Source organism: Artibeus jamaicensis, unplaced genomic scaffold (genome assembly GCF_021234435.1).
Source record: "Artibeus jamaicensis isolate MK-2021 breed Jamaican fruit bat unplaced genomic scaffold, CSHL_Jam_final contig_3188, whole genome shotgun sequence".
Lineage (NCBI taxonomy): Eukaryota > Metazoa > Chordata > Mammalia > Chiroptera > Phyllostomidae > Artibeus > Artibeus jamaicensis.
Genome location: NW_026521745.1, coordinates 904,146 through 930,895, shown reverse-complemented (window position 1 = coordinate 930,895; position 26,750 = coordinate 904,146). Strand labels below are relative to the sequence as shown.

The 26,750-nt window shown below is 38.5% G+C and overlaps 1 protein-coding gene across 3 annotated transcripts in view; it reads left to right on the top strand.

The window, feature by feature from the left end:
- MICU2 (mitochondrial calcium uptake 2) overlaps positions 1-26,750 on the top strand; it is a 113,461-nt gene that overhangs the window by 24,735 nt on the left and 61,976 nt on the right. For all 3 annotated transcript variants that reach the window (XM_053663497.1, XM_053663496.1, XM_053663494.1), the window contains exon 2: positions 10,977-11,121. In XM_053663497.1, coding sequence (XP_053519472.1) covers positions 10,977-11,121 — 145 coding nt within the window. The remainder of the gene's footprint in view (positions 1-10,976; positions 11,122-26,750) is intronic.

Below are 26,750 nucleotides of genomic sequence, written 5' to 3'. Positions count from 1 at the left end.
ATGTTAATAAATGGCTTAAAATTATGGCTTGCCTTAATGATACTTTTTATTTTTCAAAGGAATTGATTTAGCCTTGGGAGATAATAGTCATATTTCTCCTTATATCCTGAATCCTCCAACCTATGTGTCAGCATACCAAATTATTATTTGTATAGATGCTTTCCCTATAATTGATACCTCATTATGACTAAGAGTACACTAGAGGTGAGTTCTTTTAAAAATGTATGTTAACAGATTCCAGGGTGGCTGCAGAGTAGGTCCAAACCAGATTTGCAGCTAAATTGCAAAGCAATCAACCTAAAAAAATCAGTGGAAGGCCAGCTTTTACAGAAGCAGCTACATAGAGACTGGTGAGAATGTCAGAGTGGTGGAAAGGGATAGCCCATGCACACAGGTGCCATGGTGGCTGAGAAGCTGGACAGATATCATGGCTGTAGAACTCCCTCACCCTAGGTGTGTGGAGTCTCAATGCCAAGCAAGGATCCCCAACCCAGAGCAACAGAGATGGAAAGTAGAGTCCGATAGCATCTGGCAGTGAAAATTGGTAAGAATTCAATCCACCTTATACCAAAGGAGACTTATACCTAACTCTCCCAGGAATGAGTACTCTTTATTGTTACACACTAGCCTGGGGAGTTCAGGGTCCAGACTCCCAACTAATGACAAGGCCATGCTACTATACGTGGGTCTTGTGGAGGGATCTGCTAGTTGCACCCAGCAATAACTTTGAGAGGCTCTCTATTTTCTGGAGTGGCTTTAAGTGCAGACCCAGACAGTGACTAAACTGTATAATTTGGGAAAGAGGACTAGTCTGCCCCACCTCAAGTACACAGTGGTACCCCTCCATCCACCTGTTGAGCCACTCAGCCAGTTATGTTTTGTGGAGTTCTGCCCCACAGGGGAGCTGCACAGGGCTGGAACTTTCGGCTTCATCCTTCTAGGAACAACTCCACCTCAGTGGGCAGCCCCTATACAGTATCATGCATGGTGATCAAGGTTTACCCTTATAGTCACCCACCTTAAAGGGTTAACTCCACTCATAAAAGGACCCACAGCATTCAAGCCTCAACTACAGCATGGAGGGCAAGAAACATTCCTGGAGCACAGAGCTCAAGTGATCTGGAAGATTGTGTGGCTGAGCCCAACAAGACACCTGCATCATAAAAACATCCTAACAACGTTGGAAGTCATAGAAGATCTACCTAATACACAAATAGGAAGACAAACAAAACTACCCCACCAAAAGAATTAAGTAAAATTGATGAAATGGAAGCAACCAAAATAACAGATGCAGAGTTTAAAATAATGGTTATAAGAATGCGCAAGAACTTTAAGGGAAGAATGGATGATCTGAGTGGGAATTTAAAGAGATAGTAAATATTAAAAGGGACATAGAAACCATAAAAAAGAATCAGTCTGAAATGAAGAACACAATACCTGAAATGAAAAATACACTAGAAGAAATTAACAGCAGGTCAGATGAAGCAGAGGATCAAATCAGCAATTTGAAGACAAGATAACAAAAACACCCAAGCAGAGCAATAAAAAGAAAAAAGAATTTTAAGAAATAAAAAAATCTGAGGTACCTCTTGGACTACATTAAGCATAACATTTGCATCATATGGGGTATCAGAAGAAGAAAGTGAAGAATGGATAGAGAACCTGTTTGAAGAAATAATGGCAGAAAATTTCCCTAACCTGAAGAAAAAAGTCACCCCCCAAGTTCAGGAAACAAAGACAAACAGACAGTCTTGGAGGCAGCAAGGGAGAGACAGTTAATCACCTACAAGGTAGCTTTCAGAAGGCTGCCAGGTGATTTCTCAACAGAAAATACTTCAGACCAAAAGGGGTTGGCATGAAGTATTCAAAGTGATGAAAAACAAGGACATGTAACCAAGACTATCTAACCAGCAAAGCTATCATTTAAAATTTAAGGTCAAATAAGGAGCTTCCCAGACAAAGGCTAAAGAGTCCATTACCACTAAACCAGTACTGCAAGAAATGTTAAAGAAATTGTTTTAAGAAAAAGAAGAGAGAGTAACATAGTATAAAGGAAAAAACTGGCAACAAATAAGTACCTCTCAATAATAACTTTAAATGTAATTGGAGTAAATACTGCAATCAAAAGACATAGTTACCAGTGAAATCAAGGAATAAGTCAAAAAGTACCTGGAAACAAATAAAAATGAACACACAGCAACCCAAAATGGATGGGACATAGTGAAAGCAGCCCACAGGGGAAACTTTATAGCATTACAGGCTTACCTAAGAAGCAAGAAAAATCTCAAACAATCTAACCTAAAAGGAGTAGAAAAAGAACAACAAATAAAGTCCAGAGTAAGTAGAAAGAAGGAAGTAATCAAGATCAGAGCAGAAATAAATGATATAGAGACTGAAAGAACAATACTAAAGGCCAGTGGAACCAAGAGCTAGTTCTTTGAAAAGATAAACAAGATTGATGAACCTTTAACCAGACTCCTCAACAAAAAGAGAGGACCCAAATACATAAAATCAGAAATGAAAGGAAAGTAACAACTGACATCACAAAAATACAAAGGATTGTAAGAAAATACTATGAACAACTATATGCCCAAATAAAACTGAAAACCTGGAAAAATGGATAAATTTCTACAAATATACACTCTTCCAAAAACTGAATCAGGAAGAATCAGAAAACCTGAATAGACTGGTTACAATTAATGAAATTGAAGCAGTAAGAGAAAAAAAGAAAAAAAAATACTTCCAGCACAGAAAAGTCCTGCACTAGGTGTCTTCATAGTCAAATTTTACCATAAATTAAAAGAAGAACTAACATCTAGCTCTCTCAAACTGTTTCAAAAAACTAAAGAGGAGGGAAGACTTCCAAACTCATTTTATGAGGCCAGCATTATCCAAATTTAAAAACCAGATAAAAACAACTACAAAGAAAGAAAATTACAGTCCAATATCTCTGAACATAAATGCAAAAATCCTCAAAAAATATTAGCAAACCAGGTCCAGCAGTACATTAAACAGATCATACACTGTGATCAAGTGGGATTTATCCCAGGGATGCAAGGTTGGTACAATATTTGCACATCAACAAATGTGATACATCACATAGACAAAATGAAACACAAAAGTCACATTATCGTATCAGTAGATACAGAAAAAGCATTTGATAAAATCTAGCACCCATTTATGATTTTTTTAAAAACTATCAGCAAAATGGGACTATAGAGATCATACCCCAAGATAATAAAGACCATGAAAAACCTATAGCCAACATCATAGTCAATGAGCAGAAACTAAAAGTGTTTTTCTTAAGTGCAGAAATCAGACAGCAGTGTCCACTTTCACCACAGACTGGGAAGTTCTAGCCATAGCAATCAGACAAGAAGAAATAAAAGCATCCAAATTGGAAAGAAGGAAGTAGATTATCATTACTCCAAGATGACATGGGATTGTACATAGAAAACCCTAAATACTCCACCAAAAAGCTATAACATCTAATAAATTAATTTTCTTAGATGAATTTGGCAAGTAGCAGGATATATAACTAATATTTAGAAATTGGTGGTATTTTTATACACCAATAATGAACTATCAGAGAAACTAAGAAAACAATTTCATTTACTATGAACAACAAAAAAAGTAAAGTACCTAGGAATAAATTTAACCAAGGAGGTAAAAGGCCTATACTTGGAAAACTATAGGACATTGAAAACAGAAATTGAGGAAGATACAAATAAGTGGAAGCATATGCCATGTTCATTGACTGGAAAAATTAGCATCATTAAAATATGTGTACTACCCAAAACAATATATAAATTCAATACAATTCCTGTTACTAACATATTTCACAGATCTCAAACAGGTATTCCAAAAATTTATATGGCACCAAAAACGATGCCAAATCGCTTCAGCAATCTTGAGAAAGAATGGAGTTTGAGATATCACAGTATCTGGCATCATACTATACTACAAGGCCATTGTAATCAAAACAGCATGGTACTGGCATATAGATCAATGGAACAGAATAGAGATCCCAGAAATAAATCCATGCCTTTGTGGTCAGTTAATATTTAACAAAGGAAGTAAGACCATACAATAAACTAAATGCAGTCTTTTCAATAAATGGTGTTAGGAAAATTAGACAGGTACATGCAAAACCCCTGCAAATGAACCATTAGCAATATGAAAAGGGAACCAGCTGTATGGGAGAACATATTTGCCATTAATATATCTGATAAGGGGTTAATATTCAGAAGTTATAATTACCTGATAAAATCCAACACCAGGAAGACAATCCAATTTTTAAAATGTGCAAAGGACCGAAATAGACACTCTTAAGACATACAGACTTCCGGGCAAGATGGAGGTGTAGGTGGAAACACTGTGCCTCCTCATGTTACAGAACAATAGGGGTCCCCCCCAAGGACGGTATACTAACACCGAAAGGACCCCCCAGGTTTATTATGTCCACTGCCAGAAGAAAGACATCTTTCAATGCCAGAGATTTGTCAATAGGAAAGGAAATGTTTACTAAATGCTATACAGACTTGAAGTAGTGACCTAACATCTTCATTAAAATATCAAAGTCCTTTAAAATACCCAGAGATGCCCACAGCACTCCCTTCTCCCCCTGCCCTAATTTGGGGTACCATAACTCAGGAAAAGAAGTACACATCCATGTTTCAGGCTGCTGGCACCGTCAGCTGTGTCACCATCCAAGCAGGATCTCTAATTACTCCAAAGCCATGTGGCACCTTCTCATGGTCTACTGGCAAAGAGTTCTTTCACCCTTTTTCCAGGCAAAGTCTCTCCTGCTTTCCAGGCCACGCAGCCAAAAGGAGCACCCCAAAGCCGTGTGGTCCTCTTCTACCAAAGCTGCAGGGGTCTGCACTCTGGCCAAAACCGCATGGTTCTTTCCTTCACATGGCTTCAGGGGTCCCCACTCTGCCAGACCACATGGCCTTCTCTCTGCACTGCCACAGCCGCATGCTTCCCTCTCCTTACAATGGCTGCTGTGTCTGGGTTTTAAATCCCTGAGCCAGTACTTTGCAGCCCCATTTCCAACTCTTCCTACAATGGGCTACACTTGCCAGCACTCCTGTATTATTGCAAGTTTACTGGGCTGCTATTGTGAGTCTGAGCAGGTGTGGCCCCATGTCATGGAGCCAGTCATCTCCAAGCTCTCATACAGGCGCTGTAACTCGGGGGACCTGACGCCTTGGTTGGAAGACACTTCCATTCCCCTGACTCAGAGCATGGTCACAGCCATTTAACATATCTGTGCAACCAGTTAAAGGTTATAGATATGTTAAATGACCACACCAGAGGTTAGCTGCAAAGCCGTTGCTGTACAAAACAGCTCTCAATGGCCCTGCTCCATTTGTCCCTTCCCACAACTGACACCTGTGTGTGGATAAGGGGTGAGGACATCTTAATATTTCCTAGACACCTTGAGTTCTGGACCCCATTCCAAATCCCTTTTTTGATCGGTACCCCTCTTGGCTGCACCCTGTTACATTTGCACAACCAAATTTAAGGACAATAAAGATTTAGAAGGAAAAACACAACCAGGACAGAAAATTGAACTGTACTGAAGTCCAAAAACAATGAAGCATTCATCCAGACCGGTAAGAGGGGCAGAGTCAGCGGCCAGCAGAGAGGGGTCATGGTCAGAAAAAGTAGTGGCTGGCAGACCCCGGGCGCAGGGAGGAAACGAGCAACCCCAGTGAGGTGCTCAAGGTGGTTGGCTGACCGTGGACACACATTCGTGCACAGATAAACCAGGCAAAAAACGGGCAGTGAGACACACCATGCAACCGAGGGCCCCAATGATGGGAAATAAAGCCTCAAAGCTTTTTTCAGTTGGTTGAAAAAACTTTCAGGGGTTGACATGCTGGGAGAGATTCCCAGCCTCACAGGAGAGTTCGTTGTAGAAACCACAGAGTCCTAGAAAGTACAGAAGCCCACCCACCCAGGAACCCACACCAGAAGGTCCCAATTCTCTTGTGAGAAGTGGCAGAGAGTACCAAAATCCAACAGAGACCAGAGCAAGCGCCATTGTTCCCTCTCTGACCCTGCCCCCAGCAACTGGGTTGCCCCGTCCTGGTGAACACCTAAGGCCCTGGTACTCATACATAACAGTCGTGACAAGACCAAAAAACTATGGCTCAAACACAAGAACAAATCAAAGCTCCAGAACAAATACAACTAAGCAACAAAGAGATAGCCAACCTATCAGATACACAGTTCAAACACTGGTGATCAGGATGCTCACAGAACTGGTTGATTTTGGTCACAAATTGGATGAGAAAATGAAGGCTACACTAAGTGAAATAAAGCAAATGCACAGGGAGAGAATTCTAGAAGCAGCAAGAGATAAGGGGACAGTCACCTAAAAAGGAGTTCCCACCACACTGTCAGCTGATTTCTCAAAAGAAACCTAAAGGCAAGAAGGAGCTGGAAAGAAGTATTCCAAGTCATGAAAGGCAAGGACCTACATCCAAGATTGCTCTATCCAGCAAAGCTTTCATTTAGAATGGAAGGGCAGATAAGGCATTTCTCAGATAATGTCAAGTTCAAGGAGTTAATCATCACGAAACCCTTACTATATGAAATTTTAAAGGGACTTATCTAAGAAAAGATAAAAAATATGAACAGTGAAAGGACAGCAAACTCACTGTTATTAACAACCACATCTAAAACAAAAGCAAACTAAGAGGACAGCTAGATCAGGAGCAAACCATAGAAATGAAGATCACATGGAGGGTTGGCAACAGGAGTGGGAGGAGAAGCAGGGAGAAGGTACAGAGAATAAGTAGCATATACCATGGGGAGAAAATAGATGGGGGGGCAAGAGTAGTGTGGGAAATATAGAAACTAAAGAACTTATGTCACATGGACATGAACTAAAGGGAATGTGAGTGGGGGGGTGTGCAGGGTGAAGGAGAATGAAGGGGGGAAATGGGACAACTATAATGGCATAATCAATAAAATATATTTTTTAAAAAGACATACAAATGTCCAATACACGTAAAAAATGCTTAAGGTCCCTCATCATCAGATGGATACAAATTAAAACCACAATTAAATACCACCACAGGCCTGTCAGATGGCTGTTACCAATAAATCAACAAACATCAAGTGCTGGTGAGGATATGGAGAAAAGGGAATCCTAGTACATTGATAGTGGGAATGCATAGTGGTGCAACCATTGACAAAACATATAGTTTCCTCAAAAAATTAAAAATGGAAATGCCTTTTGACTCAGCATTCCCACTTTTGGGACTATATCCTAAGAATCCCAAAACACCAGTTCAAAAGAATATATGCACCCCACATTCATAGCAGTTTTTTCAATAACCAAGATCTGGAAACAGCTTAGATACTCATCAGTAGATAAATGGTTTAAAAAGTTGTAGTACATTCACACAATGCACTATTTTTTTTAAAGATGGGGCAAAACTTTACCTTTTGCAACAGCATTGATGGACCTGGACTAGGATTATCATGCTATGTGAAATAAGCCAGTCAGTGCTTTCACATAAATAGCATATGATCTCACTTATATGTGGAATTTAATGCACAAAATAACTGAGGAACAAAATAGAAACAGACATAAATACATAGAACAGATTGACAGCTGTCAGAGGGGAAGGGACTATGGGGGCTGGATGAAAGAATGTGAAGGGGTTAGCCAAGGAACTTAAATGCATAACCCGTAAGCACGCACATACAACCATGTGGTGATGGCCAAAGAGAAGGGGTTTGAGGGCAGAAGGGAGGTGGGCAAATGGGTGTAATTGGGGACATCTGTAATTATGTAAATAATAAAAATAAATATGTTAACCATATTGGAATGAATAAAAGATTTGTATCTTATGGTCTAACTTTGACATGTAATAGTATTTATGAAAAGCCCAATCTTTGTCTATAGTTGACCTATGAATAACGTGGGTTTGACGTGCATGGGTCCACTTATATGCAGTTTTTTAAATAAATAAATTGGGAAACTTTTTGGAGATTTGCAACAGTTTGAAAAAACTTACATACAAACCTTATGCTCTAGCTTACTTTATTGTAAGAATACAATGTATGTATAACACACAAAATGCATGTTAATCAACTTGTTATGACACCAGTTGAGGAAGATAAATGAGTAATGGACCCCTTTTAGTTAAAGTTTAAAAAGAAAAGTTTATTTACTTATACAAAAAGAATTAAAATGTTGGTAAAGGCATTTTTTAATCAATCATGAAAAACTTAGATATTAGGAAATATAAAAGCATTCAGATATACTGTATTTCTGTATAGATTATTAACAAATCTCAATAGATTATATATTAACAATTATATAATAAATAAAAATATTCTTTGAGCTAATATATTGTCCATGTTCACCTTCTTTCAGTTCTTTAAATGTACTGTGCTGTCTTTCATATCTAGGACTTTGCCAGGGCTATGACATTTACTGAGAAGACTCTTAGTCACCCTCCTTCCTTATCCCATATTATGCTTCGTGTAAATTTATTGCCAAAGTTTTTAGGACATTCTAGTATGAATTAATTTTCATCTTATTCCTGTTTTCCTATAGTCACTTACATTGTTTTGTTTAAAGGTGTTACTATATCTTCCTCATGTTTAAAATGTTCAGAAATTATTAATAAAATTCAGTTTTTTGATGACTAGGATGGGTATGGACTTGTGTAATTAAAATATACCCCTCAAGTGATTCTTGTTGGTAATTTAAGGGGAAAGAAAATGAAAGACATACATAGACAAGTTCTAGAGAAGATAGGGGTACAGATCATTGTAGTATTAGTTCCATATATATTCAGTATTCTGGTAGGAACAGCACAAAACACAAAAAGGTTATAAAGCTAGCTGCCCAAGAAACTCACTGTCAAATCAGGAGAGAGAACTGAGGTTAGCCAAAAAGGAGCTTTGAATCTGAAGAGGTTTAAGCCACTGTAATTTACTTTTCCCTATTTCAGTTCCAGTGTGCACTCACTGAACATCATTTGTGTGAATAACAGATCAATAGTGAGTGTGAAAGGGAAGTGGTGTGTTCAGGGAAGGATTTTACCCAAGTCAGAGCAGTACCTTAAGGAAAGCTACTAGGTCTGTCTGAAAAAAAGTCCTACCATTATTAATATAAGGAAAACAGTTTGCATGAAATCATTATAACCTGGCAGCCAAGGAGAGTGGACTGGAATGCATATGCATGAACAATGATGACTTCACTGTACTAATCAGTGGGGATAGTAGATGCTGTTCAGTGAGCATGTTTACTGTGTTGCTGTTGCATTCAAAATGACTAAGTAGAGCAGCGCATCTGCATCCAATTTTTTATTAAGCTTGAACCTTCCTCCACTAAAGCTATTCTGATGATTCAGAAGGCCACAGCTATGGGCAACTGGTGATTGGCAACTTCATCATGACCGTGTGCCTGCTCATGCATTGCATCTCGTGCAGAGATTTTTGGTGAAACATCAAATTACCCAGGTGACTCTGCACCCCCTACAGCTCAGATTTGGCACCCTGTGACTTCTGGCTTTTTCCAAAACTAAAATCACCTTTGAAAGGGAAGAGATTTCAGATCATTGCTAAGATTCAAGAACATATGACCAGACAGCTGATGGCAATTGGGAGAACTGTGTGAGGTCCCAAGATGCCTACTCTGAAGGAGACTGAGGCATCATTGTCCTATGTACAGTGTTTATTGTTTCCTGTATCTTCTTCAATAAATATCTGTAGTTTTCATATTACATGGCTAGATACCTTCTGGACGGATCTCATATCTAAGATGAGAGTGTGGTTTTGGATTTCACAGTTGACACATTGCTGTGTCAAGGTTACTATATTGACCTTGGTGTCTGTGTTAATTTAACTAGTATGTCATCTTCATCCATTCTACTTGGAACACAATGCCCAGCCATGAGTAGGAGAATAGTATGCTCGTTAAGAGATTTATCCTGATTCTGCCATTTACTTTATAGCTTTTATATCTAATATAGTATCTATTCTTGTTATTGTGAGGAATAACTAAATAATCCATGTAAAATGATTAATTAATACAGTGCCTTGCACATAATAAGTGTTCAGTGAAAGGTTAGCAATAAGTATTTCAACATTGTCTCTATCAATATTTGGGTCAAGATCTAGATCCTGTTGGCTGGGCTACAGACTCCTACCTTTAGCAGTATTTTACCCATTTTTGTTCTTTTTGCACTTTTCACCCATAATATAAATATATTTCTCAAAGCAGAACTATTTACTAGATATGCTATATTTTATCTTTATGAAAGCACAGCTTTACATGATCTTTTGCCCACCTTATCTTCTGATCTTATCTTCTGCCATAATGCTCCTTGAACATACAAAGCTTACTCTCATCTTTACCTCTTGCTTAGCATACTCTTTCTCCTGAGAGCCCCATGGCTCAGTAGCTGTACCTCAGTTAGTTTCCTTAACGTCACCTCTTTATAAAGGCCTTTCCTGACTGTCCTGTCTAAAACATTACTCCGTATCAGTTTCTTATCCTACTTTGTCTGGAGTCAGATGTGCTACCACCCTGGCTGGTGTAGCTCAGTGGATTGAGCACAGGCCTGTGAACCAGACAATCGCGGTTTGATTCCCAGTCAGGGCACATGCTTGGGTTGCAGGCAGGTTCCCTGCAGGCCAGTTCCCAGCAGGGGACGCACGAAAGGCAACCATACATTGATGTTTCTCTCCCTCTCTCCTTCCCTTCCCCTCTAAAGATAAATAAATAAAATCTTTTTAAAAAATAATAAAATTTTAATCAATAAAAAAATTTTTAAAAAGATGTGCTACCATTACGCCATGAAATCTGTTATCCTACTTTGTATTATTTCTTCTTGTCACTTCTCACTCTCTGATATTATTTTACACATTCATTAATTATAAAATTATTCTAGAGGAGCTAAGTTGGGGCCTAATAACATTGCTGTTATTTTCTCTGTTAGGAAAATGCTTCCTATGGAAAGATGATGGAGAAGTTGTCTCTTCGTAAACAGCGCTTCATGCAGTTTTCTTCACTGGAACATGAAGGAGAATATTATATGACACCACGAGACTTCCTCTTTTCAGTAATGTTTGAGCACATAGAACGTGAGTTTTTCTTTTTAATTAAAAAAAAACAAATATTAGGCCTGAAAAACCTGTTTTTCATAATTGTACACAGGTTTTCTTCATTTTAATTATTATTCCTCATGCCGTGCATTTTCTTACTGTTTAGATGTTTCAATCATTGTGACACAATTACAGTTAAACTTTTACACGTGAATTTATCTAAGAAATAGTTGTTTCGTACAGGGGTTTTTCTAAAGAGAAAAAGGAAAAATAGTTAAGTTTTTAATGTCACCAGATGATTTATTAATAGAATGATTATTTTATCTGGCATAGTAGTGTTTGGTGGTATTAATATTTTAAATTGGGGAAAAAATGAAACTTGAGCAATTAAGAGGATCACATAATGGAGTGATGAGGCCGTCAGTTAAAAAAAAACTGAAAAAAATAGAATAAGAAGGAAAAGTCTATAGTTATATAAACTTTCACCCCTCTGTTACTTTAAATGCTATCAGAAATTATTTTATTATCTAAACTAGTCTCTTTTACTTTGCAGAGAGTTGATACAGCCCCATCCTCTGGGCCTTATATTGCAGGAGTGTTCTATGACAATTTCTTGGCTTCTTGACACTTTTTGAAGTGTGGTAGAAGTACTGCCCTGTTGGTAGCTATATATGGGATAGGGGAAATGGGCTAAGACGAGGTACTCGGACCCCAAGAGCAACTTATGTCTCAAGGTATTCTTGAAAATAACAAACAGCCAACTGGCAATTAATGGAGCTTAACACCTTGATGTGGTCAAGGAAGGAGACCAAGAGAGTGCCAAACTTCTGTCAACCCCATGATTGGGCATTTCCAAAGTTGTGCTTCCCTGAGAAACAACATCAGAGGAACCAACAATAGCCAAAACAAGTGATCAAGCAAATAGGAAGTCCTGTGGTAAGGGAGAAGCTAGTTCCCAAAGTTGCTACTATATACTATCTCAAATGTCCAGTTTCCAAAAACAATGAGACATGAAAAAAAACAGCAAAGTATTGCTCCACTGAATGAAACAGTCAACAGAAACTGCTTGTGAGTACATCCAGACCTCAGACTGAGCAGAAAAAACATTTAAAATACCATTATACGTATCCTCCGAGAACTAAATCATTATTAATGATGTAAAATATTATCATAATGATAATGTCACATCAAAAAATAATATAAAATAAAAGATAGAAATTATTTTAATTTCTATCTTTTTATAATTTTTATTAAAAGATAGATTTTATGATTTTTATCTTTTTTGGTTAATTACTTTAATAATAATTAACCAAACAGAAATTCTAGAATAACTGAAATGAACATTTCACTAAAGGAGCTCAACAGTAGATTAGAAATGTCAAAAAAGAGTGCCAGTGAAGGTAAAGACATATTGATAAAGATTGTGCAATCTGAAGAACAGAGAAGAAAAAGACTGAAGAAAAACGAAGTCTCAGAAAATGTAGGACACCATTAAATAGGGTATACCAACATATGCTTAATGGGAGTACCAGAAAAGGAGAGAGAGAAGGGAGCAGGAAAAAAATATTAAAACAAATAACAGCTGAAAACTTCATAAATTTGTTGACAAACACTGATTTACATATATCCAGCAAGGTCACCAATTTCCAAGTATGATAAACATAAAGAGATCTAATAACAGACACATGCTAGTAAAACTACTGAAATCAAAGACAAGGAGAAATCTTGACAGTAGCCAAAAAAAATGACTTGCCACTTACTAGGGACCCACTTAACATAATGGTTGACTTAGCAGAAACAATGGAAGACAGAAGGCAATGGAATAGCTTACTTAAATGGCTCAAAGAGAATACTTCCGGCCAAGATGGAGGTGTAGGTAGATACACTTGCCTCCTCATACAACCAAAAGAAGGACAACAGCAAATTTAAAAACAAAAAACAACCATAACTGCCAGAAAATCAAATGGATGGAAGTCTGACAACCAAGGAGTTAAAGAAGAAACATTGATCCAGACTGATAGAAAAGGCAGAGACAAGTTAGCCGGGCAGGGAGGAAGTGTAGCAAGTCAGTGGCTGGAGGACTGGGCAGGTGAGATGGTGGCTGGCAGACCAGGCGGTCCCAAATTCATGTACAGATAAACTGGGAGGGACAACTGGGGAGCAAGACAGACCATGCAACCCAGGGTTCCAGTGTGGGAAAAGAAAGCTTGAACACCTCTAACTACAAAAACCTGTGGGAGTTGTGGCAGTGGGAGAAACTGCCAAATTCACAGGAAAGTTCATTGGAGGGATCCACAGGGTCCTAGAATATTCACAAACCCACCCACCCAGAAATGAGCACCAGAAGGGCCCAATTTGCTTGTTAGTAGCAGGGACAGTGACTGACAGCTGGCAGAGAGACAAGAAAGCAGCATTGTTCCCTCCTGACCCCTCCTCCACATACAGCACCACAACAAAGCAAAGTGGGATGCCCCGCCCTGACTAATACCTAAGACTCCACCCCTTACAACATAACACATGTGCCAAAACAAATATGGCCCAAATGAAAGAACAGATCAGCCCTGGCTAGTGTAGCTCAGTGGATTGAGCACAGGCCCACTAAACAAAGGGTCGCTGATTCAAGTCCCAGGGGGGACACGTGCTTGGGTTGCCAGCCAGGTCCCCAGTAGAGGGAACAGGAAGGGCAACCACACATCAATAGTTCCCTTTCTCCCTTTCTAAAAATAAATAAGTGAAATAGAATGAAAGGGAAGGGGAGAAAGAGAGAAGATCAAAACTCCAGAGAAAGAACTAAGCAATGAAGAGAGAGCCAACCTGTCTGATGCAGAGTTCAAAACACTGGTAATCAGGATGCTCACAGACATGTTTGAGTATGGTCGCAAAATAGAGGAAAGAGTGAAGGCTATTAAAAGTAAACTGAAGAAAAATATACAGGGAATTAACAGTGAAGGGAAGGAAACCATGAATCAAATCAATAATTTGGAGGCAGAAGGAAGAAATAAACTTCAACCAGGACAGAATGAAGAATCAAGAACTCAAAAAAATGAGGAGAGGCTTAGGAACCTCTGGAACAACTATAAACATGCCAACATCTGAATCATAGGGGTGCCAGGAGGAGAAGAGAAACAGCAAGAAATTGAAAACTTATTTGAAAATGTAATGAAGGAGCACTTCCGTACTCTGGCAAAGCAAACAGACTTCCAGAAAGTCCAACAAGCTCAAAGAGTCCCAGGGAAGTTGAACCCGAGGAAGCACACACCAAGGCACGTCATAATCATGTTACCCAAGATTAAAGATAAGGACAGAATCTTAAAAGCAAAAGGAGACGAGACAGTTACCTACAAAGGATTGCCCACTAGACTGTCAGCTAATTTCTCAAAAGAAATCTTTCAGGCAAGAAGGGGCTGGAAAGAAGTATTCCAAGTCATGAAAGGCAAGGACCTACATCCAAGATTACTCTACCCAGCAAAACTATCATTTAGAAGAGAAAGGCAGATAAAGGCTTCCCAGATAAGATAAAGTTAAAGGAGTTCATCATCAAGCCCTTATTATATGAAATGTTAAAGGGATTTACCTAAGAAAAAAAGATGATAAAAACTATGAACAGTAAAATAACAAACTCACAATTATCAACAACTGAACCTAAAAAAATAACAAAAACAAAGCGAACTAAGCAAACAACTAGAACTGGAACAGAATCACAGAAATGGAGATTACATGGAGGGTTATCAGCAGAGAGGTGGAGTGGGGAGAATGGGGAAAAGGTACAGGGAGTAAGAAGTATAAGTGGTAGATACAAAATAGACAGGGAGATTATGAATAGTACGAGAAATGGAGAAGTCAAAGAACTTACATGTGCAACCCATGGACATGAATTAAGGCAGGAGAAAATTGAGGGGGTGCTGGATGGAGAGGGGAAAGAGGGAGAAAAAAATGGGACAACTGTAATGGCATAATCTATAAAATATACTTAAAAATAATAATAAGTTACTCAAAGAGAAAGATGCCAACCAAGAATCCTATATTCAACAAAGCTGTCCTTCAAAATTGAAGGTGAAATAAGACTTCTAGATAAAAGCTAAGAGAATTTGTTGCTAGTAGACTTGTTTTGCAAGAAATACAAAAGGAAGTAGGGAAAGCAAATGATTCCAGACAATAATTTGTATCCACAGAAACTAAGAACATCTGTAAAGGTAATTATGTAACTTTAAAAGATTGTATAAGTGTTTATGTAGTCTCCTTTAACTAATTTTAAAAACATACCCTAGCTCTGTGGTTCAGTGGTTTGAGCGCCAGCCTTCAGACTAAAAGGTCACTGGTTCAGTTCCCAGTCTAGGGCACATACCTGAGTTGCAGGCCAGGTTCCCAGTAGGGGGCTCATGAGAAGCAACCACACATTGATGTTTCTCTCCCCCTCTTTCTCCCACCATTCCCCTCTGTCTAAAAATAAATAAAATCTTTAAAATTTTTTCAAAAAATAAATTAAAATGTGCACAATAGTATAATTTATACACATTATACCTAATACAAGTATTACACGATACATTTTTATATGTATCACAGGTTTATTATTTTGCCTATAACATAGAAAAATGTATGTGTATGTGTTTAACAGCACAGAACAGGGGGTTATGAGGAAAGCCGTACTGTGGTAAAGAAATAACAATGTTATAACACTATAATTTAGAGTTCGTAACATTAATTGGCATGATATATATAAAAATGATGCCTAAAAGACGGCAAGGAATAGAAATACATAGAAGTAACATTTTCAGTTCTTGTCAGACTTGAATATAAATCTAAAACTATTTCTGGTAAGTTAAAAAGTATATGGTAAGCCTAGAGAAACCACTAAGGAAATAACTCAGATTTATAGCTGAAGGGTTATTAAATGTTCCACTAGTAAACACCCAGTGTAAACAAAGCAGTTAAGAAGTAATAGAGAAACAACAACGAGACACATAGAAAACAAAAAGTAGGGGGAAGAGAGACAGATTTTTGAACCCCTGAGTGAGGTTCTGCCTAACAGAGGCCTCTGCTATGCGGAGACCCCAGGTGAAGACACCATCACCATGTGTGACCAGGAGGCAAAACCTTCAACTGAGGACTTAGGTCATAAGAAGGAAGAAGAATACATTAAACTCAAAGTTATTGGACAGGATCACAGTGAGATTCACTTCAAAGTGAAAATGACAACACATCTCAAGAAACTCAAAGAATCATACTGTCAAAGACAGGAAGTCCCAATGAATTCACTCAGGTTTCTCTTTGAAGGTCAGAGAATTGCTGATAATCACACTCCAAAAGAACTAGGAATGGAGGAAGAAGATAGGATTGCAAACGGGATCATTCAACAGTTTAGATATTCTTTTATTTTACTTACTTTTTCCTCAGTCTTTTTTTACTTTTGAAAATAGTTTTTTGTAATGTGTTCCAAATTGAATTGAAAACTGACTCCCCCACCATGTCTTTAAAATATCTGGTAATTTGAATTCTAGTGCCCATTCATTATTGTTTTGTTTTCACTGTGCTGATTGTTGGTGGTTAAACCTTAGTCCCCTTCATATTACCCTCTCCTTTTTAAATATCACATGAGTGCACAGAGAGGCCACCTTTTTCAGGACTGTGCATTTTCAGGCTTGTGATAAATGAAGTCAACCCATGCAAGTGTTCACAATGACATTTCTAATTGACTCCAAAATTCTGGCATGTGATTCTTTCACTCCTGGACTATGACTTTCAGTGGGAGATGGAAGTTTTTCAGAGAACTGAACTGTGGAAAATGACCTTTCCTTAAATTGAAGCTACTTTTAAAATCTGAAGGTCTGAACCAAAAGAAGAGTAATATCAGGTTGGAGTCAAGATAACAGATAAGGCAAGAGTAAAGACTAACTCCAAAGATGGCTTCACTGAAGAGAAAGCATTTTAAGAGTGAAGAAAAATCTTGTCAGAAGATCCCAGAAAACTTCTAATTTTCATTAGCAGTTAATGAACTTTTTCATGCAGAAGTGTGTACAGTAGAACACGGTTCTTTTTTTTTTTAATTTTTATTATTTGTACTTTTTGGCCTGGGACATGGGTTTTAAATGGACATTATCTATACCAACTTCATTAAAATAAACAAAATATCTATTAAAATAACCCCAAAAAAGAAAGAAAAAACAAAATGTAAAGTGGCAGACATAAACCCAGCATCATTAGTACCACCATCAAATATGAATACATCCATCAATCCAGTTAAAAGGCAGAAACACTGGATGTCACACTAGATGGAAAAAACAGGATCCAACTTACATGCTGTTAACAGGAGATATGGCTTAGATGCAAAGATACAAATAGAAGATAAAAAGATGGTAAAACATATATTTTACAAACAGCAACCACAAGAAAACTGAAGTTGCTATACTAGTATCCAATAAAATACACTTTAAAACACAAAAAAATTTACTAGAGATAAATGGACACATTTGTCATGAGAAAAGATCAGTTCATTAGCAAGATATATATTTATATTCATCTAATAATAGAGGCCTAAAATACAAGAAGCAAAAACTGATGGAAATGAAGGGGAAAATAAATAATTTAGTAATAATAGTGGGAGACTTCAGTACCACTTTAATAGATAGGAAAACTAAGTAGATGACAAAAAATAAATAGAAGACTTAAGCAACACTGTAAATGAACTATACCTCACAGGCAGCTTTAGAACACACATTGCTGGTGCATAAAAGTAAAATTCGACTTCTGCCAAGATGGAGGCATAGGTGGAGACGCCTTGCTTTCTCACACAACCAAGTTTAGAGACACTAAATATTAGCAACAGAAAACACAGCCAGAACACAGGAAATTGAACTTTTCCGAAGTCTGATAACAGCAAATTCTTCAGCCTGACCAGTAAGAGGGGTGGAGCCAGCAGCTGGCGGAGCAGGGTTGCACAGGAAAACTTGGTCAGATGGATTCAGGCTCGAGGAACCCAGGCGTGGGGTTGCAACTGGTGGACCTAGTGAGCGACTCAGCGACCGACCACGGGGAACCAGCGAGGGAGCAGGGCCAAGATTTGACTGTGGTCACGCATTCGTGCGCAGACAGACCAGCAAGGGAGTGGGCGCTTAGACGGGACCCAGCAGGGCCCAGCCATTTCCCCTGCTCTGACCCCCGCCTCCACATACAGCGTCATAACCCAGCGACCTGAGTGGCCCTGCCCTAGTGAAGAATTTAAGGCTCTGCTCCTCACCCAACAGTGGGAAACAGCAGAGGGGGTCGCCATTTCCCCACTCTGACCACTCCCCCACATACAGTGTCACAACCCAGCGACGTGGGAGTCCAAGGCTCCGCTCCTCATACTTAACGGGAGCGAACAGACCATAAAGGGCTCAAGAAGATCTCAAAGCCCCAGAGCCTATAAATCTAAGTGATGATGAAATAGCAAAACTCTCAGACGCATAGTTTAAAATACTGGTGATCAGGATCCTCACAGATCTGGTTGATTATAGCCACAAATTAGAGGAACATATGAAAGCTAAACTAATTGAAATGAATGGAATTGCACAGGAAACCAATAGTAATGGAAAGGAAACTGGGACTCAAATCAATGGAGTGGACCAGAAGAAAGCAAATAATGGCCAAACAGAAAAGAGTGAAGAAACAAGAATTCAGAAAAATGAGGAGAGGCTTAGGAACCTCCAGGACATCTTTAAACGCTCCAACATCCGAATTATAGGGGTACCAGAAGGGGGAAAGGAACAGCCACCAGTGGAAAACTTATTTGAACAAATAATAAAGGAGAATTTCCCCAATCTGGCAAAGGAAATAGACTTCCAGGAAATCCAGGAAGCTCAGAGAGTCCCAAAGAAGTTGTACCCAAGAAGAAACACACCAAGGCACATCAGCATTACATTAGCCAAGATTAAAATGGAGAGAATTCTAGAAGCAGCAAGAGATAAGGGGACAGTCACCTACAAAGGACTTCCCATCAGACTGTCAGCAGATTTCTCAAAAGATACCTTACAGGCAAGAAGGGGCTGGAAAGAGGTATTCCAAGTCATGAAATCCAAAGACCTACAACCAAGATTGCTCTATCCAGCAAAGCTTTCATTTAGAATGGAAGGACAAATAAAGTGCTTCTCAGATAAGATCAAATTCAAGGAGTTCATCATCACCAAGCCGTTATTATATGAAATGTTAAAGAGACTTACCTAAGAAAAAGAAGATAAAAAAGATGAACAGTGAAAGGACAGCAAACTCACAGTTATTAACAACCACGCCTAAAACAAAAGCAAACTAAAAGGACAGCTAGATCAGGAGTGGAAACATAGAAATGAAGATCTCAAGGAGGGTTACCAACAGGGAAGTGGGAGGAGGAGAAGGGGGGAGAAGGTACAGAAAATAAGTAGCACAGATGGTAGATAGAAAATGGATGGGGGGGGCAAGAATAGTACGGGAAATATAGAATCTAAAGAACTTGAGACACATGGTCATAAATTAAAGGGGGGGAATGGTGGGGGAGGGGTGTACAGGGTGGAGGGAAATGAAAGGGGGAATAGAACAACTGTAATGGCATAATCAATAAAAAGAATAAATTAATTTTTAAAAAAAGTAAAATTCATTTTTGTGTGTCAATGATGTATCCTGTAACTTTAATTAATGTGTTAACTGTAACGGGGTTTTTGTGAATTTCTTAAGATTTTCTACTTATAAAATCATGTCTTCTATTAATGGAAATAAGTTTACTTTTATGCCCTGGCTGGGTGGCTCAATTGGTTGGAGAATCAACCCAGACACCAGAAAAGGTTGTGGGTTCCTTCCCTGTGCAGGGAACATGTAGAGGCAACCAATTTACTTTTCTCTCACATCAACTTCTCTGTCTGTCTGCATCTCTGCCTCTGCTCTCTCTCAAATCATAAACATGTCCTTAGATGAGGATTTTAAAAAAAGAAATAATTCTACTTTTCTGTTTAGATGCCTTTTAGATCTTTTATCTTTTACATCTTTTGTGTGTTGATTTCATATTCTGTAACTTTTATTAATTTTTTTAGCTCTAACAGTTTTTTTTAATTTCTTAAGATTGTCTACAGATAAGATCATATCTTTTACAAATAGAAATAATTGTTCCTCTTCTATGTGGATGCATTTTTAGATCTTTTTCTCACCTAATTGCTGTAGCTAGAACTTCTGGTCACTTGTTGAATAGAAGTAGCAAATGCAGGCAGCATTTTCTTGTTCATAATCTCACACTAGAAGTTTTCAGTCTTTACCATTGAGTATGATGTTAGGCTCTTCTTTTATATACAACCCTTGATAATGGAAAGGAAGGTCTCTTCTAATCTGAGTTTGTTTTTATCACGAAAGCTTATTGAATTTTGTCGTATGCTTCCTTCTCCATTGAGATGATTATGTGGGGTATTTCCTTCATTTTACAAATGCGCTGTATTGCGTTGATTGATTTTCACATCTTAGCCACCCATGCATTCCAGGTCTGAATCCCATCTGGTCATGGTATATAATCCTATTATTGGGCTGTCAACTCCTGTTTGCTAGAATTTTGTTGAGAATTTTTACACCAAAATTGGTAGGAAATATTGGCTTGTCATTTTCTTCTCCTATAATGTCTTTGTCTAGTTTTGGTGTCAGGGTAATGCTGGTGTCTTAGGATGAGTTGAGACGTGTTTTCTCCACTTCAGTTTTTGGAAGAGTTTGAGGAGAATGGGTAAAATGCATTATTAAGTTCACCTGATCCTGGACTTCCCTTTGTTGGAAAGTTTTTGATTTACATATTCATTCTCATATTTGTTTGGGTCTGTTCACATTTTCTTTTTCTTTTACTGAATTTGTTTCCCTACTGTGTTTGTTTCTACTTATTTGGGAGTTTTTCTGTCTTTTTTTTTAGTATTTTTTCTTTTCTCTTTTTTTCTATTGTTCTCCAAGTACAGTTGTCTACATTTCCCCCAGCACCACTTTCCCCCACCACAGACATCCCCACCTTCCACCCTTGATCCTGCCCTTCTTTGGCTTTCTCTATGTGTCCCTTATACATGTTCCTTGATGACACTTCCCCACTGTCATCCCCTCCCACCTCCCCTTTGGTTACTGTCACTTCATTCTTTATTGCAGTGTTTCTGGTTATATTGCACTTGCTTGCTTCTTAAGTTGATTAGGTTCCACCTATAGGTGAGATCATATGGTATTTGTCTTTATTGCCTGGTTTCCTTCATTCTCATAATGCTCTCCAAATCTATCCATACTATTGCAAAGGGTAGGAGTTCCTTCTTTCAATTGTGTAGTATTCCATTGTGCAAATGTACCACACTTGGGTTTTTTTAAACTTTATTTATTCATTCTTAGGGAAATGGATAGAGAAGGAGAGAAATATCAGTGTGTGGTTGGCTCTCATGCACCCTGTACCAGGGACTAGGTCTGCAACCCAGGCATGTGCCCTGACTGGGAATCGAACTGGGAACCCTTTGATTCACAACCCACACTCAATCCACTGAACTACACCAGCTGGGTAAATGTCCAATAGTTTTTTGATCCATTCATTCACTGCTGGTCACTGTTGCTGTTTGCTTCAAATAATTTGGCTATTGTAAATTATTCTGCTATGCACATTGGTGTGCATAGGTTCGTTTAAAAATTGGTGTTTCAGGATTCTTAGGGTATAATCCCAGCAGTGGAATTGCTAGGTCCAAAGGCAGTTGCATTTTTAGTTTTCTGAGGAAATGCCATACTGTTTTCCACAGTGGTTGCACCAGTCTGCAATCCCACCAACAGTGTACTAGGGTTCCCTTTTCTCCACATCCTCTCCAACACTTGTTTGTTGATTTGCTTATGATGGCCATTCTGACAAGTGTGAAGTTGTATCTCATTGTGGTTTTAATTTGCGTGTCTCTGATGGCAAGTGATGCTGAGCATCTTTTCATATGTCTCTGGGCCCTCTGTATGTCCTAGTTGAAGAAATGTCTATTCAGGTCTTTGCCCAATTTTTAGTTTGGTTGTTTGTCTTCCTAGAGTGGACTCATGTGAGTTCTTTATATATTTTGGACATCAAACCATTTTCTAAGGTATCATTTGCAAATATATTTTCCCATACAGTCTGTTCCCTTTTCATTTTGCTGATGTTTTCTTTAGCCATGCAGAAGCTTTTTAATCATCTGATGAAGTCTCATTTCTTTATTCTTTCTTTTATGTCCCTTTCTCTAGGGAACATACCAGTGAAAATATTGCTGCTTGGAGTATCTGAGATTTTCCAACCAATGTTCTCCTCTATGACTTTTATGTTATCATGACTTATATTTAAGTCTTTTGCCCACTTGCACTTTATTTTTGCATATGGTGTAAGTTGGTGATTGAGTTTTCTTTTTTTTTTGCATGTATCTGTCCAGCTCTCCCAACACCATTTGTTGAAGAGGCTATTTTTACTCCATTTTATGCTTCTGCCTGCCCCCCTTGTCAAACACTAATTGGCCATAGAGACATGGGCTTATTTCTGGACTCTCTATTTTGTTCCACTGATTTATGGCTCTGTTTTTCTTTTGATATAGTGTATTGATTATGCTGCTACAGTTGTCCCATTTTTTCTCCCCTTTCTTCCCCTCCACCCTATACCCCACCTTTCATCATCATTTCCCCACCTTAGTTCATATCCACAGGTCATACATATAAGTTTTTTGGCTTCTTCATTTCCCATACTACTCTTATTTTTGGCTTCTTCATTTCCCATACTACTCTTAAACTATCCCTGTTTAGTTTATGCCTACCATTTATGCTTCTTATTCCCTGTACCTTTTCCCCAATTCTCCCACCCTGCTGATAACCCTCCATGTGATCTCCATCTCTGTGATTCTATTCCTGTTCTAGTTGTTTGCTTAGTTTGCTTTTGTTTTGTTTTTTTCTAAGGTTCAGTTGTTGATAATTGTGATTTTGTTATCATTTTACTGTTCATATTTTTTATCTTTTTTTCTTGGGTAAATCCCTTTAATATTTCATATAATAAGGGCTGGGTGATGATGAACTTCTTTAACTTGACCTTCGTTGGGAAGTACTTTATCTGCCCTTCCATTCAAAAATGATAGCTTTGCTGGATAGAGTAATCTTGGATGTAAGTCCTTACCTTTCATGACTTGGAATATTTCTTTCCAGCCCCTTCTTGCCTTCTAGGTTTCTTTTAAGAAATCAGCTGATAGTCTTATGGGAACTCTTCTGTAGGTATCTGTCTCCTTTCCTCTTGCTGCATTTAAGGTTCTCTCTTTATTTAATCTTGGTTAATGTAATTATGATGTGCCTTGGTGTGTGCTTTCTCTGAGGCTCCGAGCTTCCTGAAATTCCTGGAAGTCCCTTTCCTTTGCCAGATTGGCAATCAAGGAAGTTCTCCTTGATTATTTGTTCAGATAAGTTTTCAACTTCTTGCTCTTGTTCTTCTCTTTCTGGCATCCCTATGATTCATATGTTGGAATGTTTTTAGTTGTCCCAGAGATTCCTAAGACTCTCCGCATTTTTCTGAATTCTTGTTTCTTCATTCTGTTCTGGTTGAATGTTTATTTCTTTCTTCTGCCTCCAAATTATTGATTTGAGTCCTGGTTTCCTTCTCTTCACTGTTGGTTTCCTGTATATTTTTCTTTACTTCACTTTGCATAACCTTCACACTTTCCTCTATTTTGCCACCATATTCAACCATGTCTGTGAGCATCCTGATTACCAGTGTTTTGAATTCTTCATCTGATGGGTTGGCTATCTCTTCATCACATAGTTGTATTTTTTCCAGGGCTTTGATCTGTTCTTTCATTTAGTCCATATTTTTGTTTTCATGCATCTGTTACAAAGTAAGAGGCAGAGCCTTAGGTATTCACCAGGGAGGCACAATCCATGTTACTGCATTGTGGTGCTGTATGTGGGGGAGGGGAATGAGAGGCAACAGTGCTGCTTGCTCAGGTCTTGGCTGGCTTTCAGTCACTTTCTCTACTACCCACAAGCAAATTGGGCCCTTCTGGTACTGATTCCCAGGTGGATGGGTTTTTGTATATTCTAGGACCCTGTGAGTCTCTCTAGTGGACTCTCCTGTGAGGCTGGGCATTTCTCCTGCCACCTCAATCCCCACAGGTTTTTTCAGTCAGGATTTTGAGGCTTTAATTCCCCACGTTAGAATCCTGGGTTGTGCAGTTTGTCTTACTCCCCAGTTGTGCTTCCCTGTTTATCTGTTCACATATGTGGGACCACTTGCTCTGCTAGCACCACCTCACCCAATCCTCCAGCCACTGCCTTGCCACAAGTCCTCTCCACCGCACCTGCCTATCTCCGACCCTCCTACTGGTCTGGTTGAATGTTTATTTAACTCCTTGGTTGTCAGACTGCCATACAGTTCGATTTTCTGGCAGTTCTGGTTGCTTTTTGTTTTTAAATTTGTTGTCCTTCTTTTGGTTGTACAAGGAGGCAAAGTGTATCTACCTACACCTCCATGTTGGCCAGAAGTCAATTTGTAGGTTCTTTAAGGGAACTGCATGGGACTGTAGCAGTTTCTTCCAGCAACTCAATCTGCACTGATATTGCAACTATCAGTTATGGTACTTATCTTCCTGGCACTGGTAAAAGGCAAAACATTTATACAATCTGAGAAGAAACCAGAGTATTATCTTCCTGGCTGGAACTCTGGGCTTGGGGTCCTGGTGTGGGGCTGGGACCCTGGACATATCCCTCCCAAATTTTTATCCACCACATGTGTATGTGGGACCAGCCTTTTCTGAGTCTCCAGCACTTTTACTAAACTAGATGGATGTGGTTCCTTTATTTTGTAGACTTCCATGCAACTCGATTTCTGACAGTTCTGAGTGATGGTTGTTCTATATTTTAGTTGTCATTTTGATGTGGTCATGCAAGGAGGCAAGCTATGTTTACCTATGCCACTATTTTGACTGGAAGTATAAAATACAAATTTTTTAAGACTATTGAACTATATTGTCAAATTGCCTGATAAATGTGCTAGTAAACTGCCTGCTAGGATGTCTGGTTTCTACTTTTTTCTTAGTTGGAAAACTTATCATTGATTTTTTAAATAATAAATAATGTCTTATTACATTTAAGGAAAAATCTATCATTTTCATTGTTTTTTCTTGCTACCACAAAATTAATTAAAAGAAAATATGCTTTGCTGTGGCTTTCTACAATAAGAGGAAGGGCCAAGCAATATTCAGTTTCAGTATAGGCTCTCAACCCATTTTCATGTGTTTCCTTTGATCACCTTTTAAACCTGCCTTATTAACTCAAAACTGTGGCACAGAACTCACCGAATTTTCTTCTGCTATTTAAATTTCTTCCTTCACAGAACTAGTTATAGTCACAAATTAGAAGAACATATGAAAGCTAAACTAATTGAAATGAATGGAAATGCACAGGAAACCAATAGTAATGGAAAGGAAACTGGGTCTCAAATCAAAGGAGTGGACCAGAAGGAGGAAAAAAATGACCAAACAGGAAAGGATGAAGAAACAAGAATTCAAAAAAATGAGGAGAGGCTTAGGAACCTCCAGGACATCTTTAAACGTTCCAACATCCGAATTATAGGGGTACCAGAAGGGGGAAAGGAACAGCCACCAGTGGAAAACTTATTTGAACAAATAATAAAGGAGAATTTTCCCAATCTGGCAAAGGAAATAGACTTCCAGGAAATCTAGGAAGCTCAGAGAGTCCCAAAGAAGTTGGACCCAAGAAGGAACACACCAGGGCACATCATCATTACATTAGCCAAGATTAAAATGGAGAGAATCCTAGAAGCAGCAAGAGATAAGGGGACAGTCACCTACAAAGGACTTCCCATCAGACTGTCAGCAGATTTCTCAAAAGACACCTTACAGGCAAGAAGGGGCTGGAAAGAGGTATTCCAAGTCATGAAATCCAAAGACCTACAACCAAGATTGCTCTATCCAGCAAAGCTTTCATTTAGAATGGAAGGGCAGATAAAGTGTTTCTCAGATAAGATCAAGTTCAAGGAGTTCATCATCACCAAGCCCTTATTATATGAAATGTTAAAGGAACTTACCTAAGAAAAAGAAGATAAAAAAGATGAACAGTGAAAGGACAGCAAACTCACAGTTATCAACAACCACGCCTAAAACAAAAACAAACTAAGAGGACAGCTAGATCAGGAGCAGAGCCATAGAAATGAAGATCACATGGAGGGTTAGCAACAGGGGAGAAGGAGAAGGGGGAAGAAGGTACAGAAAACAAGTAGCATAGACAGTAGGTAGAAAATAGGGGGGAGGGCAAGAATAGTATGGGAAATACAGAATCTAAAGAACTTTAGACACGTGGTCATAAACTAAAGGGGGGGGAATGGTGGGGGAGGGGTGTGCAGGGTGGAGGGGAATGAAGGGGGGAAATAGAACTGTAATGGCATAATCAATAAAATATATATTTTTTAAAAACTCTAAAATAAATAATAAATAAAAGGGGAAATAAATAAATTTCTTCCTCGGTAGCTTCTATGAAATTTTTTATATAGATCTTATTTTAGTTAGTACAACATATACATAATACAAAAGGAGAAGTTTAGATTCCCTCCTTTTACTCACTAAATAATCAGAAGACGTAATGTCTTCTGTAAATTCGTTTCACCTATCTGCCTCAAAGGGTCATTTTGAGGATTAGGTGATTTATAGAAAGTGCTTAGAACAGTACTGATG